This window comes from Tachypleus tridentatus, chromosome 12, assembly GCF_004210375.1.
Source record: "Tachypleus tridentatus isolate NWPU-2018 chromosome 12, ASM421037v1, whole genome shotgun sequence".
Taxonomy (NCBI): Eukaryota; Metazoa; Arthropoda; class Merostomata; order Xiphosura; family Limulidae; genus Tachypleus; species Tachypleus tridentatus.
This window is the reverse complement of record NC_134836.1, coordinates 48,635,621-48,656,871: the sequence shown is the minus strand read 5'-3', so window position 1 is coordinate 48,656,871 and position 21,251 is coordinate 48,635,621. Positions and strand designations below refer to the sequence as shown.

The 21,251-nt window shown below is 34.3% G+C and overlaps 2 protein-coding genes across 7 annotated transcripts in view; one reads left to right on the top strand and one right to left on the bottom strand.

Moving 5' to 3' along the window:
* Positions 1 to 544: 544 nt before the first annotated feature.
* Positions 545 to 12,575, bottom strand: LOC143233227 (mite group 2 allergen Gly d 2.02-like). 2 transcript variants are annotated; one of them, XM_076469216.1, is made up of 4 exons: positions 12,298 to 12,575; positions 8,123 to 8,233; positions 2,940 to 3,115; positions 545 to 1,452 (listed from the first exon to the last, which is right to left on the bottom strand). In XM_076469216.1, exons 1-4 carry the CDS (start codon positions 12,401 to 12,403, stop codon positions 1,372 to 1,374), a joined length of 474 nt encoding a protein of 157 aa, XP_076325331.1. In that variant the 5' UTR covers positions 12,404 to 12,575; the 3' UTR covers positions 545 to 1,371. The 2 variants fall into 2 exon arrangements, with proteins under 2 accessions (XP_076325331.1, XP_076325332.1); XM_076469217.1 differs by having other exon boundaries at positions 3,093 to 3,115; positions 12,298 to 12,571.
* Positions 12,576 to 20,280: 7,705 nt separating this feature from the next.
* The window catches only part of LOC143233225 (uncharacterized), a 66,158-nt gene continuing 65,187 nt past the window's right edge, over positions 20,281 to 21,251 (top strand). For 2 of the 5 annotated variants that reach the window (XM_076469208.1, XM_076469212.1), the window contains exon 1: positions 20,350 to 20,427. The gene's annotated coding sequence lies outside the window, so the exon portion shown is untranslated. Of the gene's footprint in view, positions 20,428 to 21,251 lie in introns of all 5 variants that reach the window. The other 3 variants (XM_076469215.1, XM_076469209.1, XM_076469206.1) reach the window with 3 other exon arrangements.

Sequence of the window (21,251 nt, the reverse complement as noted above, 5' to 3'; positions counted from 1 at the left end):
TATAAGCTGAATTTAAAGTGTGACAGATGATTCTGATATCTTGTCACGAGTCAGTCTTTGTGCCATAACAACCTGATATTTTGTTACGAGTCAACCTTAATGCAACGTGAACATGCTGTGAATTCTACACTAGTTATGAAAGCTTGAACTTGTATCATTTTGATAATAATAAGGTGAGAGGTGAAGTTTTTGAAATGTACTTTACAAGAATTTGGTATCTAAAAGACAAACCCTCGTTTTTGTAACTGCCCAATTATGAGTGAATGGCCCCTGTAGTTAACACATTAGTAGGTCTTGTATGCTTGACGTACAGTTGAATAGAAGAACACAGTGTGCAAAGTGAGGGAAGGGGTATAAGGGAAGATACTCCCACTTTTGTTTATAAAATACGTCTTTTGTTCCCCTCGTTTTTTTTACACCACCACCATTAAAACCTGCGATACTACTACACACCTCACACACACCTCAACTTCAAGAACGGCAAGTACACGAGGAATACGTACCACAATATTGAATGTTAATATATTTGTCCATTAAACAAGGGTATGTTTTGTGTAAGTATATTTAAAAACAAATTGTTACACACAGCTTCAAATGGTTGTATTTTAACTGGAGAACATTGTAGGAATAAAATTTACATATTTGACAAAAATACAGGGTGTTCGGAAAGTCACTGTGCAGTTTTGTAATCATATGTCTATTCAGTCTATTTCAGGCCAGCAACTGATAGCGGTGTTTAGAAACAAAATAAGAAGGATCCAAGTCACTTTCAACATTGTTTATAATTGTCATTCATATTTACCTCCTGCACTCTACATTGAAACGTGTCTGTTAATAAATATATAAGTGCACAGTGACTTTCCCAACACCCTGTACTTCAGCATTATATAATAAGTACACCAAGGCAATACAAACTGTTGGGGAAGTGATCCATACATTAACAACGCTGGACTTGAGTAAGGGTGACCTGCAATAATTCACGTTGCAAATATTAATACCGTTAAAATATTAGAATAACAATTTGCTTACCTTTTTGAAATAAAAGTTTCAAAACTTATATGATATTGTCACATACATTAACATTGTGAGAATATAGACTAAATTTGTGTAATAATTTATTATTAGGATGCCAAAATACAAACACACAGCGCGACAAAAAATAAAGTAATTAAATGGTTATACAATATTTAAAAAATAACACCGACTTTACGATGTATTAAAAATTATGCATTTCAGGAATGAATTTTTCCATCACGTTTTTTAATACTGGACCCGTGAATGATTAAAAAGGAAACTACAGAAACTGGAGAGAAGAGTAAACTGGGAAAACTCATTGTTTTATATCTATACTGTAAAACACTTGTTACATTTTCAAACGACGCTGACTGGAGCTAGGAAACAGAACAATGGACCAGCTTCTCCTTCCAACATCCACCTTGCATTTACGGTGATCTGGAGCAAACAAATGAAATAGTTTAGTTATTTGTTATAATAATTTATATACAACCCCCCCCCCTCTTGTGAATCAGCGGTAAGTTGGAAGGGTTATAACGTTAAAAGCCTGATTTCGATAAAAGTGGTTGACTGGTTTGGTATTTTACGGTACAAAGCAACTAGGCTATCTGCGCCAAACATTCGTCGATAAAAGTGGTTTCCAACAGTTTAACAGCAGTTTTGCGCTTAACAACAGAGTAACAGCATCAGTAGCTACACCTAGGTAACACAAATTGATGCGTATCTTTATTTTGAACACAACCCATTGTTTGTACGCGTTTCGCCTAAGGATGTTGTTGATTTGTAATATCTTGAATAATTTATTAAGAGTGGTTAAAATATGCATTTTCTGATTATCAAACAATTATTCGAAAAATATAAATACATCAATTTGATGACGTGTACCGCCATATTAAAATTAAGTAGGGAACACTTGACATTTATACACACGGTTGTTTGTAGAATGACCTAATATTGGCATTTCTATTCATCTTTATGATGAAAATATGCATCATAAGTTTTATAGATATCTAGTTTTGTGGTTAGTTTTAGAATTAGATGATTTCATCCTGGAATACAAGTTTCTTAACAGAGATACACGAGTACATACAAAGTATAGAACAAAGAGATCACATGGCAAGATATTTCTCTGTAAATTACTAGTATCTGAGTATGACAGTATCTTGTTGGAACGTCGTACTTTTATAATAAGGTTTTACATTACACACCCGAGCCATCTCAAAACGTATTTTCTTAGAAGTGATTTGTAATTATTAAGTTTTAGGTGACTTGCATTGAATAACGAACAAATGATTAATAATTATAGAAAACTGCTGATGTAATTTATCTTAATGTAAAGCTACGTAATAGGTTATCCTCCGCGCGGAATCGAATTCCAGGTTTTAGCGTTGTAATTCTGTAAACTTACCCACTGCAGAGAAATATCTTGCCATGTGATCTCTTTGTTTTATACTATAGGTGCTCGTATATCTCTGTTAAGATACTTGTACTCCAGGATGAAATCATCTAGTTCTAAAACTAACCCGAGAACTAGAAGTATTTCGGATCCGGAATGGGTAAAATGATTGAAGTATAGAATAAAAATTTACGACCTTGTATGTTTGTTTTATCGATTGGTTAAGTTTCATAACATACAGCAATTTACTTCACTGGTAGTCACGTGCATGTAGTATTCATTATTACCACAATATATGAGTAATTCTCTAGTTGAAACTCGTCTCTCGTAATTTAATACTATACTATCTAACAGATTGTGGTCTTGTATATTGTAGTTGACCTGATGTTTTGAAAATAAATATTTCATCTTAGTTTTTTAGATAAACCAAACTTCAGTATGCCCAAACTGTTGTATTAAAACTACACTACTATATAAATATTTACTGTTGTATTAAAACTAAACACATACGATCAATAAAAATACTTACAGGAGGAAAATATTTTTCGACTTTCAAATAGTATTCGAAGCTATAAGGTTTTCCTTTTTCCAGTGGACATTGGAGATTTTTGCCAATACATCCGTTAGGATTAAGATTAGGAAATGGAAGTAGCACGGAGAGAATTTTAGCTTTGATACTTACTTGTGGTTGTTTGGAGTTCTGATCTAATAAAAAAAAAAGTGCCGAGAAAAGTGACAATGAAATTTTAATGGAACTTTTTTCAATGAACCATGAAACCGTAATGTGAAATTACCTATATTATGATAAGTTAACGCTTAAAACAATATTAAGATTTAGGTATTTAAAATGTAAAGCTAGATTTCGTTAATATATGGACATAACAATTTGTATAAAACAGTATCTACTGATCTTTAAGCGGCCTATTTCTAAGTGTGCCAGCTTTGGGAGGTTAAAGGTTCACATATCATTATCCGATCAGACAATGTATTGTAGAAGTTACACTTAACTGATTTATTAACGATTAGCGCAAACAACCCTTGGGTGAATTAAAACATTAATACTGCACATAGATTTAATTATTAACCCTTAGAGATCTTAGGCTTCGTTAAGTTTCTTATAGTAAAATTCAAAATGCTAACTCAGAAGAGAAGATGTACAGGATAATATACAGGAACATACAAACTAACGTAACAGTAAGTACAGGATAATATACAGGAACATCCAAACTAACGTAACAGTAAGTACAGGATAATATACAGGAACATCCAAACTAACGTAACAGTAAGTACAGGATAATATACAGGAACATCCAAACTAACGTAACAGTAAGTACAGGATAATATACAGGAACATCCAAACTAACGTAACAGTAAGTACAGGATAATATACAGGAACATCCAAACTAACGTAACAGTAAGTACAGGATAATATACAGGAACATCCAAACTAACGTAACAGTAAGTACAGGATAATATACAGGAACATCCAAACTAACGTAACAGTAAGTACAGGATAATATACAGGAACATCCAAACTAACGTAACAGTAAGTACAGGATAATATACAGGAACATACAAACTAACGTAACAGTAAGTACAGGATAATATACAGGAACATACAAACTAACGTAACAGTAAGTACAGGATAATATACAGGAACATACAAACTAACGTAACAGTAAGTACAGGATAATATACAGGAACATACAAACTAACGTAACAGTAAGTACAGGATAATATACAGGAACATCCAAACTAACGTAACAGTAAGTACAGGATAATATACAGGAACATACAAACTAACGTAACAGTAAGTACAGGATAATATACAGGAACATACAAACTAACGTAACAGTAAGTACAGGATAATATACAGGAACATACAAACTAACGTAACAGTAAGTACAGGATAATATACAGGAACATACAAACTAACGTAACAGTAAGTACAGGATAATATACAGGAACATACAAACTAACGTAACAGTAAGTACAGGATAATATACAGGAACATACAAACTAACGTAACAGTAAGTACAGGATAATATACAGGAACATACAAACTAACGTAACAGTAAGTACAGGATAATATACAGGAACATACAAACTAACGTAACAGTAAGTACAGGATAATATACAGGAACATCCAAACTAACGTAACAGTAAGTACAGGATAATATACAGGAACATCCAAACTAACGTAACAGTAAGTACAGGATAATATACAGGAACATCAAACAAAACTAACGTAACAGTAAGTACAGGATAATATACAGGAACATCCAAACTAACGTAACAGTAAGTACAGGATAATATACAGGAACATACAAACTAACGTAACAGTAAGTACAGGATAATATACAGGAACATACAAACTAACGTAACAGTAAGTACAGGATAATATACAGGAACATCCAAACTAACGTAACAGTAAGTACAGGATAATATACAGGAACATCCAAACTAACGTAACAGTAAGTACAGGATAATATACAGGAACATCCAAACTAACGTAACAGTAAGTACAGGATAATATACAGGAACATCCAAACTAACGTAACAGTAAGTACAGGATAATATACAGGAACATCCAAACTAACGTAACAGTAAGTACAGGATAATATACAGGAACATCCAAACTAACGTAACAGTAAGTACAGGATAATATACAGGAACATCCAAACTAACGTAACAGTAAGTACAGGATAATATACAGGAACATCCAAACTAACGTAACAGTAAGTACAGGATAATATACAGGAACATCCAAACTAACGTAACAGTAAGTACAGGATAATATACAGGAACATCCAAACTAACGTAACAGTAAGTACAGGATAATATACAGGAACATCCAAACTAACGTAACAGTAAGTACAGGATAATATACAGGAACATCCAAACTAACGTAACAGTAAGTACAGGATAATATACAGGAACATCCAAACTAACGTAACAGTAAGTACAGGATAATATACAGGAACATACAAACTAACGTAACAGTAAGTACAGGATAATATACAGGAACATACAAACTAACGTAACAGTAAGTACAGGATAATATACAGGAACATACAAACTAACGTAACAGTAAGTACAGGATAATATACAGGAACATCCAAACTAACGTAACAGTAAGTACAGGATAATATACAGGAACATACAAACTAACGTAACAGTAAGTACAGGATAATATACAGGAACATACAAACTAACGTAACAGTAAGTACAGGATAATATACAGGAACATACAAACTAACGTAACAGTAAGTACAGGATAATATACAGGAACATACAAACTAACGTAACAGTAAGTACAGGATAATATACAGGAACATCCAAACTAACGTAACAGTAAGTACAGGATAATATACAGGAACATACAAACTAACGTAACAGTAAGTACAGGATAATATACAGGAACATACAAACTAACGTAACAGTAAGTACAGGATAATATACAGGAACATCCAAACTAACGTAACAGTAAGTACAGGATAATATACAGGAACATACAAACTAACGTAACAGTAAGTACAGGATAATATACAGGAACATACAAACTAACGTAACAGTAAGTACAGGATAATATACAGGAACATACAAACTAACGTAACAGTAAGTACAGGATAATATACAGGAACATACAAACTAACGTAACAGTAAGTACAGGATAATATACAGGAACATACAAACTAACGTAACAGTAAGTACAGGATAATATACAGGAACATCCAAACTAACGTAACAGTAAGTACAGTAACAGTAAGTAACAGTAAGTACAGGATAATATACAGGAACATCCAAACTAACGTAACAGTAAGTACAGGATAATATACAGGAACATCCAAACTAACGTAACAGTAAGTACAGGATAATATACAGGAACATCCAAACTAACGTAACAGTAAGTACAGGATAATATACAGGAACATCCAAACTAACGTAACAGTAAGTACAGGATAATATACAGGAACATCCAAAGTAACGTAACAGTAAGTACAGGATAATATACAGGAACATCCAAACTAACGTAACAGTAAGTACAGGATAATATACAGGAACATCAAACTAACGTAACAGTAAGTACAGGATAATATACAGGAACATACAAACTAACGTAACAGTAAGTACAGGATAATATACAGGAACATACAAAGTAACGTAACAGTAAGTACAGGATAATATACAGGAACATACAAACTAACGTAACAGTAAGTACAGGATAATATACAGGAACATACAAACTAACGTAACAGTAAGTACAGGATAATATACAGGAACATCCAAACTAACGTAACAGTAAGTACAGGATAATATACAGGAACATACAAACTAACGTAACAGTAAGTACAGGATAATATACAGGAACATCCAAAGTAACGTAACAGTAAGTACAGGATAATATACAGGAACATCCAAAGTAACGTAACAGTAAGTACAGGATAATATACAGGAACATCCAAACTAACGTAACAGTAAGTACAGGATAATATACAGGAACATACAAACTAACGTAGCAGTAAGTACAGGATAATATACAGGAACATACAAAGTAAACTTAATAGTAAGTACAGGATAATATACAGGAACATACAAAGTAAACTTAATAGTGAATATGGGATAAACACAGGAAATCCAAACTAACGTAACAGTAAGTACAGGATAATATACAGGAACATACAAAGTAAACTTAATAGTGAATATGGGATAAACACAGGAACATCCAAACTAACGTAACAGTAAGTACAGGATAATATACAGGAACATACAAAGTAACGTAACAGTAAGTACAGGATAATATACAGGAACATACAAACTAACGTAACAGTAAGTACAGGATAATATACAGGAACATACAAACTAACGTAGCAGTAAGTACAGGATAATATACAGGAACATCCAAACTAACGTAACAGTAAGTACAGGATAATATACAGGAACATACAAACTAACGTAACAGTAAGTACAGGATAATATACAGGAACATCCAAACTAACGTAACAGTAAGTACAGGATAATATACAGGAACATCCAAAGTAACGTAACAGTAAGTACAGGATAATATACAGGAACATCCAAACTAACGTAACAGTAAGTACAGGATAATATACAGGAACATACAAACTAACGTAGCAGTAAGTACAGGATAATATACAGGAACATACAAAGTAAACTTAATAGTAAGTACAGGATAATATACAGGAACATACAAAGTAAACTTAATAGTGAATATGGGATAAACACAGGAAATCCAAACTAACGTAACAGTAAGTACAGGATAATATACAGGAACATACAAAGTAAACTTAACAGTGAATATGGGATAAACACAGGAAATCCAAACTAACGTAACAGTAAGTACAGGAACATACAAAGTAAACTTAACAGTGAATATGGGATAAACACAGGAAATCCAAACTAACGTAACAGTAAGTACAGGAACATCCAAACTAACGTAACAGTAAGTACAGGATAATATACAGGAACATACAAAGTAAACTTAACAGTGAATATGGGATAAACACAGAAACATACAAAGTAAACTTAACAGTGAATATGGGATAAACACAGAAACATCCAAAGTAAACGTAGCAGTACGTATAGGATAATATACAGGAACATACAAAGTAAACTTAATAGTGAATATGGGATAAACACAGGAACATCCAAAGTATAGGAAAATTATAAAATTATTCATAATAAACTTACTAGCAATAAAGTCCACTTCCATCCGAACGACTTCACCTCTAGGTATTTGACAGGGTTCTTTATTGCATGGCGTCACTCTAATTTCTTGGATTTGGGAGCGGTCTCCGTCACCTTATATAAGACAATATTCAATATTAACTAATTATATCAGTTTTTAGGCTTAGATTATTGATGATGTCATTCTTCGATATCAACTTATTGTATCAGTGCTTAGGCGTAGCTTATTGTGAGTCTTATCTTTTGCACTTCACCCACTCCACCTGATAAAGGTCTGGTTCTCCAGATGAATCACCACAAACGATGTTAGAATACACAGACATTAATTATAGTGAACTGAAATTTGGTCAGGCGGGAAACGACTTTGTAGCTTATCAACTTTTCTTGCGAGTTAATAGACTGGCTAGCGATGACATTGTACTGAAAAACTTGTATCTCATAAATGAAAACAGTACCGTTGTAAACAAACTAAATCATTTTATTTTTACCAAAAACAGTGCAAAGAACAGTAATCTTCATTATACAATGATAAATGGTACATCTATCTAGTGCTCCCTTCCTGGAAGAAATATTTCTAGCTTTCGTATGGTCCCACATGAGTACCCTGAGCAGCGCCATAGCGAACTTGTCCACAAATATCTTATTGCAACCGTTAGGAGACATGTTTTGGAATGCTTATATATACTGTATTTTTAAATCAGACGCATACATGGTCAATTTGTAATGAAACACTTGCCTACAAGCTTTGAACATGGCACTACGGATCATTTGTTTCTCTACTAGGTCAAGTCAATACTGCAACTTGTAGACAAATATGTCCCTGTCACTGAGTCACTCCTTATTCATGTGCAGTAATACATCATGTTCCAGACTTGACTGTTTACCCTCAGCGTCAGTAGTTGCATTACCTGCCCATTCCAAGCAACAACTTGCTTGAGAAACTAATTGAAATCCTTTATTATTTTCTTCAATGCTGGCATATTTACTTGTTTCATGTGATTAACGTGAATAAACGATATTTATTTACTATCAACGTCTGTACCACTTTGCAGTTGAATGGTTGTGTGTTTTTTGGGAAGGTTTTTGGTGTATTTTAAAAGTCTGAAGACACATCTTTAACATTCTCCAGAAAAAGTTTGTGCAAACACTGCAACATATTGGAATACACGTTGATCTTAGTTGCTGAACGTGGTTTTATAATTTTTTTTTTTTTTGTGTATAGGAATGTTCTTGATTAATCTAAAGATTTACTGACTTGGTGTGAGATTCTAGCTATCCTATCTAATGTAGTGCTGTGACATTTCGTGGTGCACTTTGTTCACTACACTTAGATCTTACCACATCACTCTCCTTGCATATGGGTGTATACCATCACCATTTATCTTTTATGACTGATATCAGTGGTTTACACAATAGTTTTCTAGTTTGTTCGTCGTAATGTTCTTCGCATGGTACAGTTGGAATTATACGCAGATTGGCCTGATTAAACATCTCTATCAGCTGGTCGAATGTTTGAAAACAACTGGTCTTGACCATTCTGTATAAGTGTTAATTTTTGTTTGTGGTTACAGTTTCACCTCGCAGCAGACATTTTATTTGCCTTTACCAACTGCCAATAAACTTGAATGACTGACGTCTTCGAGTAGTCTACCAATGAAACTTTCTTGGTCCCTATGTTATCTACTGTACGTGCACCCACCATCCGTCATTGTTGCATAGCTTCACAATAAAGTATACGCAAACATTACGTGATAAAAGTGTTTTTTTTTAACAAATCAGTTAAATATTCAGCTTTCCTTTTCATTTAAGTTAGAAGGTTAACAAGCGATTCTTTGCTAATAATAATAAATGCAACGTCATAAGAAGAGGTTTAAACGTTATCTACAAGTATTCAAATGTACCAAGGGTGTGTGGAGCTATTTTCGGGCCGATTAGTAGTGATGTAAGAAATGATTGATAAAGAGTGAACGAAAGTCAAATTGTTTGTTTTGAATTTCCAATGAAGCTGCTCAAGGTCTACCTGAGCTAGTCGTCCCTAATTTTGAAGGGAATACAGCTAATCAACAGCACACAGTGCCAAATCTTTGACTACTATGTACGAATGAATAGTGGGATTGACCGTCACGTTATAATCTCCCTCCCACTGCTAAAAAGACGAACATATTTGGTGGTGGGGTTCAAGCCCGGAAACCGTAAATTGCGAATCGGGTGCCTTGACCACAAACCCATGCTGGGCCAATAAAAGTCAGAAAAGGTAGCATAATAATTCTATTATGTACTTTCGTTTTATTTGCTAATCACCCCCACTACTCACAGGAAATATTCCATCTTGCCTTGTAACAGGAAGAGAAATATTCCATTTCACCCCGTAACAGGAAAGGAAATATTCCATTTCGCCTAGTAACCAGAAGGGAAACATTCCATCTTACCCAGTAACAGAAAAGGAAATATTCCATTTCGCCTAGTAACAGGAAGGGAAACGTTGTAGAATGGACGGCAATAGCCTGTTGTGGAGACAAAAGTGTAGAGGACGACGTTTCGAAAGTCTTCCACCTTTCGTCTTGAATACTCTGCCTAAACAATCTATCAAAGGAAAGGAAATATTCCATTTCACCCAGCAACAGGAAGGGAAACATTCCATCTCACTCAGTATTTATTTCCGTGTGCCCCAAGTGGTATTGTAGCTTATCTGCAGAATTAGAACACTAGAAATCGGGTTTCGGTACCAGTGGTAGGCAGAACACAACTTATTGTGAAACGTTGTGCTTAGCTACAAATAAACTTATCTCCGTGTTTTCATATTCCACATAAGGTAAAAACGCACGTGGAGGCATTATTGCTAGTAATAGCATTTTTGTAACCACTTAGTTCTAACGGCAAAAAATTCTAACGTTTTGTAAATGTTTTTGTATGCTTTCAAAGAGTGTATTTTAGCAATGTTGATACAACAATTATTACACAATTGCACAATATCACGTTAACAAATTAAAAGTACGTTTTACAGAATTTAACCAGAAGACTTATAATGTGTTTACTTGATTAATAGCGGCACTGGTATTCAGAACGGAGGGGCCAATTCTCATGAAGGTCCAGGCAATTATGGAAGCTTTTCTATTTCCTAAATTGTACATATAATGTGGCCTTGCACTGGATTTTGTCGTTGATTTAAAGCACACACAGCAAAAATATAGATACAACAATGTGGCCTTGCATTGGATTTTACCGTTGATTTACAACACATACATTAAACACATAGATACAATAATATGTGGCCTTGCATTGGATATTACTGTTGATTTATAGCACACACAGTAAAAGTGTATATTTGTATTTTATTGTCTGATTCTCCTAACTTTCGAAGGGTAGGATGAGATTAATTTCCATTCGCACTTTCAGTCACAAATAGCAGAAATGCTGTTCAAGGGTACAAAGGCCAACGTTCCACTTCACACCTGCGTACACGTCTGACAAAGTCGGACAACTTAACTCCGGGATTCGACTTCCCACAGTGGACAGAGTTCAGATAGCTCGTTGTGGATGTGTGCGCTAAAAATAACTACCAGGAATAACTAATACATATTACTCCATTTATCACAATGCTTTATAAGCTGTTTCTCTCCGTTTTTTTTTTTTTTCTGCGTGTTTTATTATGTATGAATTGTGCTCTTGTTTGAGGTAAGGTTTAGGAATGGGAGACGCTTGATTGTCGTTTTTAATAGGTTGTATAAGAAGTTTGGATAATGTTTCAAGTTGCTAACCTGCAGAAAATTTATCTAGAAACATCGACTGAAACTTTCTAGAGAGATATAGTAAACGCCTTTCAATTACGAATTGCACTTCAACGATACAAGCAGCAGGTATATAATAATGTTGATTAGTGTACAATAATTGTTTAAGTTTGATCAACGTTATCCTTCAGTGGCTCAGCGGTAAATCGGAAAACTTATGTGCTAAAAACCATATTTAGATGCCTGCGGTGGGCACAACACAGACAGCCCACTGTGTAGATTTGATCAACAGTTTCATAGAAATATCTAAGAGCAATGTACATTTTTACCTTTTTTTTTTTTTTCGAGAGAGAGAGAAACTACAGAAACTTACATGGACTATAACCAGGCTACGTAACATCCACTTTTACAATACATTGAAAAATTTCCGACACTTGTACAAATACTTACTGCAAGGTGTCACATCTGTAAGAACCAACGTTTGGCCGAACACGTCACGCCAGAAAACCGTTGAAATGACTAGCTGCAAGAACACGGCATGCACTGCTCTACTCATGACTGAGATCCTGTTTCAACGTGTGACATCCAAGTTCTTCCTTCAGGCTCAAGTGTATCTTGTATTACTGCAGTAACCCTAGTTGAATAGGCCCTGTACAAGGTAGAAATACAGGTGCACTACATCGAAGGTAGGTTGACCAACCAGCGTCTCGCGGGCCACGTGCAGCTCTTCAATGGTTGCTGAATGGCTCTTTAAAAGTTTATAATTTTTTGTAGTTAGTTGGTTAAACTGACATTCCCTATCGACAATTTTACTGTTAAAACAGTTGTAGTTGTATAGATAGTTATATAGACATTTCCCATCGACAACTTTACTGTTAAAACAGTCATGTAGTTTAAATGATTTTTTTTTAATTTTATAGTTTACTGCAAAACTACTAAGTTAATGGACAATAGTTAATTGATTTAATAGTTAGTTTATTAGTTGAATAATATTTATACACACACAAGAAAAAGTTTCTTTTCAGCCGAAAGCTGGACGATGCATGAGATTAAAGACATACTTGAGATAATTATATTTCAATTAACTTTTACACATTTTAGATGAAAAATAATATATAGAAATATTTTAGTTTTATGAAGAGATATGCGTAAATTATTAAAGTACATACGATATGATATAATCTTAAATAAAATATTCGATTCTCTGTTGTGGAAAGAATACAGATAGCACTTCGTGTAGATATATGCTAAGACAAATTAAAAAAACAAGCACACGACAAAAATGATTTAATTGTGTTTAAAAATAATACAGTATAATATAAGTTAGGCCTAACACCTTTTGTTCATTAATCTTCTGATACACAGTGGGAGTTTAACTACGTTACATATAAATGAGTTGGTTATTTATTGAGGTTAACGCGTTCTTGTTAAAAATAAGCTAACAAGAGTAAAAAAAAATATATATAACTTTTATTAAAACCTTTACTTTCGAGCTACATAGCGGACTTGAAGCTGTTGTTACAGGCAACCGGATACTGGAACTTAACGTTTCACTGGCTTTCCAGAAATTTCATTAATCATTCTTACTAGTTACTAGATCGCTAGGAAATAAAAGTTTAGGGCATAAAAGGAAACCGAGAATTTGAGGTTTACTTTTCCAGGAAAAACAATAATATGAGAATACAGTATTATTATTGAAACTTGTTTTGTTGTTGGACAACCAACACTTCCATGAAGTGGCGGTATTTTATCTCGTTTCTCGGTAATTTACGTAATGTTCATTAAAACTTGATTGCGCAGATAGCGTAAAATTTAATCAGACGTTCCGTGGATCTTGTTACATTGTGTAAAAATAATAGATGGTGTACAGAAATAAATTTTAATAAATCACGAAAACTGTAACAACAACGCCCTCCAGTGGCTCAGTACGACTAGAAACCGGGTTTTAACACCCCTGGGAGCTTTGCATTTAATAACAAACAACAAACTGTAATGAAACCTCATAGTTTATCTTAATGGCTTAAAATGACTTCCCAAAGTCATTTATTCACGGTCAACCGACGCCAAACTCTTGTCAGATCGAATAGAATGATTTGACTGTCACTACGTTAATGCTATCTAAACCACCAAAGTGCATAGCACGATCTCTTTATTTTATTTTTTGTGCTAATGGGAGGCGAATCATAGAACCTTAAACCGTAGTCCGGCACGCTAACCACTGGATCTCGTTTGACCCAACAGCAAAGGAAAAGAAACAAAATTAATAAGTGTCTGCATTGAATATGGATATACTTGTACAGAATAATGAGGGATGTGATGAAATACCATACATTCAATTCATATCAGGGTATAGGATCCTTACATTACTTACCTTAACAGTCAATTCAAATAACTGTATGAAAGGGAGAAAAAAACACCATTTACACTAACATATGCGAGTATAAAATGTGAAGTGGACTTATTTCATTCAAAGAGCAGACACAATGTCAAGCTGGTACGTGGTATGGAATAACTGTTGTAGTATGTAACCTTTAACTAAATGTACATAATAGTGCACGTCTCACACATGTAATTTACCAGAAATACACTAAACCTTCATCAAAAGCTAAAGAAACGCCGCCCTACGGCAGTTGTTGGTGCTAGTAATTACTGATCTTAATATTAAACTGTAATATTTCTATATATTAAAAGTGGTACTATTTATTACAAAAATATTTTTTTAAAACTCCAGTCTCTCAGTATTATATTTAAAAATTATACCAATAAAGATATAATCAAACCCTCATGTATAGTCCTAGTGAATGCCGTGTTCCTGTTGTGAAGAGGTTAATTTTATTTAAAATTGTGTTCTATTAGCAAAAAGTGGTTGTTTTGTTTAAAATTGTGTTCTACTAGAAAGTAGTTGTTGTTTTGTTTAAAATTGTGTTCTATTAGAAAGTAGTTGTTGTTTTGTTTAAAATTGTGTTCTATTAAAAGTAGTAGTTGTTACACACACCACGGTTACTCTTCGAATTGTTTGAATCTTGAATACCAAAAATGTGAAGTTTTTTTACGGATTTATTTGTGGTGTCATCAATAGATAGTGTAGTTTCGGTTGCATACATAGATACTGAGATACACGCTACGTCCATTACATTAAATATACATATAGATGTTTGTTTTGAATTTCACGCAAAGCTACATAAGGGCTATCTGCGATAGCCGTCTCTAATTTAGTAGTGTAAGACTTGAGGGAAAGCAGCTAGTCATCACCACCCACCGTCAACTCTTTGGCTACTCTTTAACCAACAAATAGTGGGATTGACCAACAATATAATGCCCCTGAAAGGGTGAGATTGTTTGATGCGATGGGGATTCGAACCCACAACCTTTAGAAAACGAGTCGAGCGCCTTAACCCACCTGGCCATGCCACATATAGACGTATATGAGTTAGGCATATTGTGTTGTAGTTATGAAAAGTACCATATTGATAATATTATTCATTAATCAGGTGAAGAATAAATGTTTGTATGTATTTAAAGTTTTCCTTCTTCAAGAACTTTATGTTGAGATCGAAATTCTATCTTTTTTTTTTTTTCAAAATTTGGTATTCAGGTACACTGATATCCGTCAGAAAGAAAACCTGTAAAATGGAAATTTTATGTTGGGTTATAAAATAACACAAAAGACCACAAGTCATTAATTCAAACATTGTTATTTATAATTGTCTTAATGAGTCTTTTATTTCTTATTCACTAGCCAGCATCTGTATTCATTATAAGTCAGATTTCTTGAGTTATGAAAAGGCTTCTAATAACGTTCCGATATGACAAGGAATAAATAATAATAATGAAATGCCATGTTATTAAATCGGACCAGGGTCATACTGCGACTTCCCACCGTCCTTAGGTTACTTACGATCATTACCTCTCTCGTAAAAACGCATACAATTACGATAAACCGCAAGTCATATCAATTTGTAGAAGTTTCTGCGTCATCATTAGATATTGACAGAACTTCACTACAGAGGCCAACACAGAAACAGCACAAGTAAGATTCAATGTTGCAGAGCAATCGCTTTAATATGCAGCCTTCAACTAAGCAAGATATCAGTGTAAGTTTACGACCTTATATTCAAATCACTCGGAATACTTTAACTACATGCAAACCATTTGAATATATCTGCTAAAGACGTATTTCTCCTAATTTTTAACACATTGCGGTCGTCTCGAGCAGATCCTATTCCGGATATGTTTTAACATTCCCGAAGAAATGCGAAATCATGATGCAAAACAGCAAAATGAATGATATATTTTTCCATTTATCATTCTAATAGAATATCGAAAGCAACAGAAAGAGAGATATACTTTTTCCTGCTGGCTCACTCAGTAAGCAATAGTTAATAGTTATAATAAATTTTCAATGACTTGCCTGTGTTAAAAGGATGATGATGACGTGGAAGCACGTGTTACTAACGTGCGTGTTTTCTTGTAACAAAGCCACATCGCGTTATCTGCTGTGTCCACCGAGGGGAATCGAACCCTTGATTTTAGCGTTGTAAATCCAAAGACTTACCCTTGTCCTACCGGGGCAGTACTACTATCATTCAGTACTTATTTCAGTTGAGGTGTTATGATATCAACATTGTAAACAAACGCAGAGCAGATAAGAAGTAAACTGAAAGAGGTTATAGAGAAATATATATCATTATCACAGAATGGAAACTATTGAATTTAATTTTAAAAGTACTGAAGATGTTAAAAGGAATTCTACAAAACTGTATTATTAAATTATCACATTCTTTGCGAAATAATTAATAATTCTGTCTGAGAAATGTGAAGTTAATTTATACAGATAGGAAAACAATTTGGCTTTTAGTTTTGATATTTAAAATGTCCTGTTTGTTATGTTCAAAGTAATAAAATACTAAAAACAAATATCATAATTGCCAAACGCATCAATTTCAGGACCCTTCCTTGAAAGTAATCTTTACAAAATGTTAGTGCGCTTTAATAATAAAAGAGACGCACGGAAGTGCATAACTAATTGGAGCGGCCTCTGTGGCCTAGATTGCAGGAAACTATTATTTCACCCTGTTTTTTACTGTTTTTTTTTATTTTTCGAGGAAATATGTTCCTGGACCCCTAGCACAGCGTGTGCACGGGAGTTGCGCTGACCTACATCCTTTTATATTCAAGAAGTTGCATAAACTGTGTTAACTAATGCAACCTACCAACCCATAGTACACAGTTTAAACACCGTCGGTGTGTTAAAGTAAACATTATTGATCGCAGACGGATTGGTTGTAGATCACACACACAATAGTAGAGACAAACAAGCGATAATCGTAGATTCAAAGTTTGTTACACTTTCTAGTACCATATTAACAGCACAGAATGTCGCAATTACGTTTTAATTTCTTCGAATTAATAGCACCTTCTCTAACAGAGTCCTCCGGAAAGTGGGGATCTCGGTGCCAAGGTAACCAATGGAGCCCGCAAAGGAAGAAAGGCAGAGACACGGAAAGGTTAGTAACGATAAAGCGGGTTAAAGATAAGGTTAATGGTGGTGGTGGGAAAGGGGCATTAAATGGAAGGATTAGATTTAGGCTCTTCAGTGGCACAACTGCATGTATGCGGGCTTATAACGCTAGAAATCGGGTTTTGATACCTGTGGTGAGCAGAGCACAGATAGTTCTTTATGTTCTATATATGCTTTATGTTAAGTTACGTTGTATTACTTTAGGTAGAAAAATATGTTATGCAATATATTATCTAAGGATATGTTGTGCTAGTTTACATAAAAAAATATATAATGTAATACGTTGTTTATCTAAAGACGTATTGTGTTATTTTACATAGAAAATTGATTATGCAATACCTACTTTATTTTGGGATATATTTTGTTGCCCCTAGTGTCACAGCTGTATGTTTGCGGGCTTATACTGTCAGAAACCGGGCTTCGACACTCGTGGTGGGCAGAGCGCATATCGCCTTTCGTGTAGCTTTGTGCTTAATTCCAAACTAAAAAGGCAACAACTTGAAATCTTACTTAAACAACAAACACTATATTGTGTTATTTTACATAAAAAATAAATCATGCAATACGTACTTTATCTTGACTAACGTCTGTCCATCACCCTCTATGTAAGTAAATGTTTGGATGATCTAAGAATAGTTGTAAAACCTATTCATAAGGTTGACTTGGTCACTATTCTTGCTTATTGTGAAAGCTGACCTTGAAGTTCTCGTTTTTTTAATAGCTTCGTTCCCAAAATAAAAATAACTTATATTGTGAAAGTTTGGTTACAATGGTGTGTTTACATGTTGTAGCGCAAAGCTACACCATTAGCTATCTGCGCTCTTTCAACCATAGAGAATTATTCACTGTAAGTCCATAAACTAAGAGCTGACCTACTGGAATGACCTTTTTTTCACTACAGTAATGCAGATTTTGTATCTTACAAGTAATTAAAAGTTTTGCAGAAATTAAGTATGATTCACGTAGGATGGCAATCCAAAAAAGTATAGAAACATGGTTGATTTAAATACATAAAACCATATAAAAACAACTGCATGAGTAGCCAGTAAGTACTGAGTCAATCTTACAAGGTAAAAGTCATTAGCCACTGTAAGACTATATAACACTATTCAGTTAAATCTGAATTAATGCAACTCACAAGAGTTCAACATTTAGTCGTAGATAAAAGTTATTCTTTGGAAGATTTGATTACTTATATAGTGGTTTTTGTATGGTTTTGTGTATTCATAACTACCTTGTTTCTGTACGTGTTGACATTGTCACTATTATATCATACTAAATTTTTGCGTATTTTTTGTTACTTGTTTCCATCTATGTTTTTAAACAATTCACTGAATTAGGTTGGCGAATGAACATTTATTGAATTTTTATAATTCATTAATAAAATATATAGTTAATATCATATCAGTTTTGTCAGTTTCCTCATTTCACGCGCAGAATGACCTCAGATATTGGTATTATACCAAACAATTGACTGCAATAGATTATTAATTATCACTAGTCATAACTTTCACTTTAGGGGACTTAATGTTAACGAATCTACAGTAAGGAAAGAACATAAGAATAAAGTACAGCTGTATCATCCATATATTCATGTTGGCATTCTTTTTGGCATTGTCATCCTTACATCATTTTACATCTACAAACTATTTTATTCCTTCTGAATGAAAGGTAATGAGTGTATTCTATGAATCTGTGTCATTAAATTTAATATTATATGTATTGATTTTTTTTCATTCCTTCACTTCATACATAATATAGGGGTTGACTCCCCAAAGACACAGACTGTATAGTGTACAAAGTGTTGAGTATTCTACATGTTACAGCTATCTAATTTTTATCTATTACCGACTGGTAATTCCTGTTTCAACCTGAACTTAAGCCTTTTAACTGAAGGAATACTATGTATCTATACGAAAGCTAATTTTGAGGGGTAATTATAACATTGTTAACACTAGAGTTATAGATATTTCCCAAGTACTCTTAAAATATTTTTCTGTCGTACTTAAACCGTTGCGAAAAACTTCACACATTGTTTGGCTAATGTGGGCAAGTTACAAATAATTGTTGTTGTTGTTTTATGTGTTTCTCTTATAGTAAAACCACATCTGGCTGAGCCCACCGAGGGGAATCGAACCCCTGGTGTTAGCGTTGTAAATCCGTAGACTTACGGCTGTCAAAGATAAACACTTTGACTATTTAGTTAGCACTCAGTCCTCCACTTCAGAAACACTTTTCAATGACACTGGGAGCCTCACAAGTTGTGAAACACTCGATGATAGCAATTCGGTGATTAAACAAGGCTATAACTCAACTACAGACATAGACATTAAACCATTTCACTTGAAATAAATTTGACTATGTTGAATTTCGCGTTACGCAAAGCTATTCCACGGCTATCTGTGCTGATCGTCCTTATACTTGGAATGATAAACTAGCTTGTCAACACTACCCACCGCCAACTATTTGGGTGCTCTTTATCATCAAGTAGTGAGATTCACTGTAACACCATAACGCCCCCCACAGCAGAAAGGACGAACATGTTCGGTGACATGTGCGATCCAGCAGACTGCGATTGGAACATCCTATTCTACAGGCCGTGCTAGTTCGCGATGAATGCAAATTAATTTGTAGTCACAAAGACAATTTTATGTTTGTGTGTCAATTTATCAGTCTTTCAAAATTGTGGTACGGAAGTAAGCCACGTGCTTAAGTTATTGTCCATTGACTTGCTCAAAGTAATTGAATTGTGACTTCCGGGCCGTGAGATGCAGCCAAAAAAATCTAAAGATTTTTCTTTTTGAAAAAAAAAATGTGGATTTTCTTTAGAAGCACATGTAATCGTTATTTTTCATTAGGAAGTGTAAATAAAATCCAACATTTTGGCACGTTGACATGAAGTCGTAGAAAATGATCATCATAAGAGGAAGACGACACATGAAGCAGAAACAAGTTTTGGTGAATGTAAAAATAACTGAGGCAGATCGCGTGCATATAGACGCTGCCACGCGACAAGAACATCACTGCGTGACACGCGGCAGGGACCAAGAAAATGCGAGGTAGGTCGGAGTAATTACAGTGAAAAAAAAATTAAGATATTAGAAAAAATTAAGGTGGACAAATTTTATCACGTGGAAAGATGGACTTATTCCAAATTAAACGATACTGAGAAGTTCTTGAACTCGATGTATACAGTGTTTGGTTAGTATAACCTAATGAAATTGGCGTCAGTATTTTAAGTTTGGTTTGGTTTGTTTTGAATTTCGCGCAAAGCTATTCGAGGGCTATCTGCGCTAACCGTTCCTAATTTAGCAGTGTCAGACTAGGGGAAAAGCAACCATTGGGCTACTCTTTTACCAACGAATGGTGGGATTGATCGTCATATTATAACACCCCACACCTGAAAGGGCGAGCAGGTTTGGTGTAACAAGGATTTGAATCTGCGACCTTGGATACAGTATTGTAGGATACGTATAACAAGTTTAAAGAAAGAATTACTGTTTAAATATGTCACAAGTTCTAGCGTAACCACTTGGAACAACTACCCCAGAAAATATGGAATATGGTTCAAATTATTTGTGCTGTTTTACATTCATTATCTTCACTCAATAAAACGTAAAATGTAATAGAAATTTTTACAATACTTCTAAAGAAATGACAAACGCTTCTTTGTCTAATGTTAAAATTTAAACAACTGCTTGTTTAAGTTAAGCACAAAGCTGTACAATAGGCTATCTGTGCTCTGCCTCCTGTGTGTATCAAAATACTCAGACATATCGCTGTGCCTCTGGAGGACTTAAACGTTTGCTTGTATTTTTCTTTGGTAACTTGCATCCCCCTGCCTAGATCCTTAATCTCCAACTCCTGGTTACACCACTAGTAA

Excerpts from the sequence above, each read along its gene's own strand:
- LOC143233227 (XM_076469216.1), bottom strand. The coding sequence starts at position 12,403 with ATGAGTAGAGCAGTGCATGCCGTGTTCTTGCAGCTAGTCATTTCAACG. Across the intron at positions 3,116-8,122 it reads GGAAGTGGACTTTATTGCTA|ATCAGAACTCCAAACAACCA; the intron begins GTAAGTTTATTA and ends TTTTTTTATTAG. Across the intron at positions 1,453-2,939 it reads TCGAAAAATATTTTCCTCCT|ATCACCGTAAATGCAAGGTG; the intron begins GTAAGTATTTTT and ends TGTTTGCTCCAG.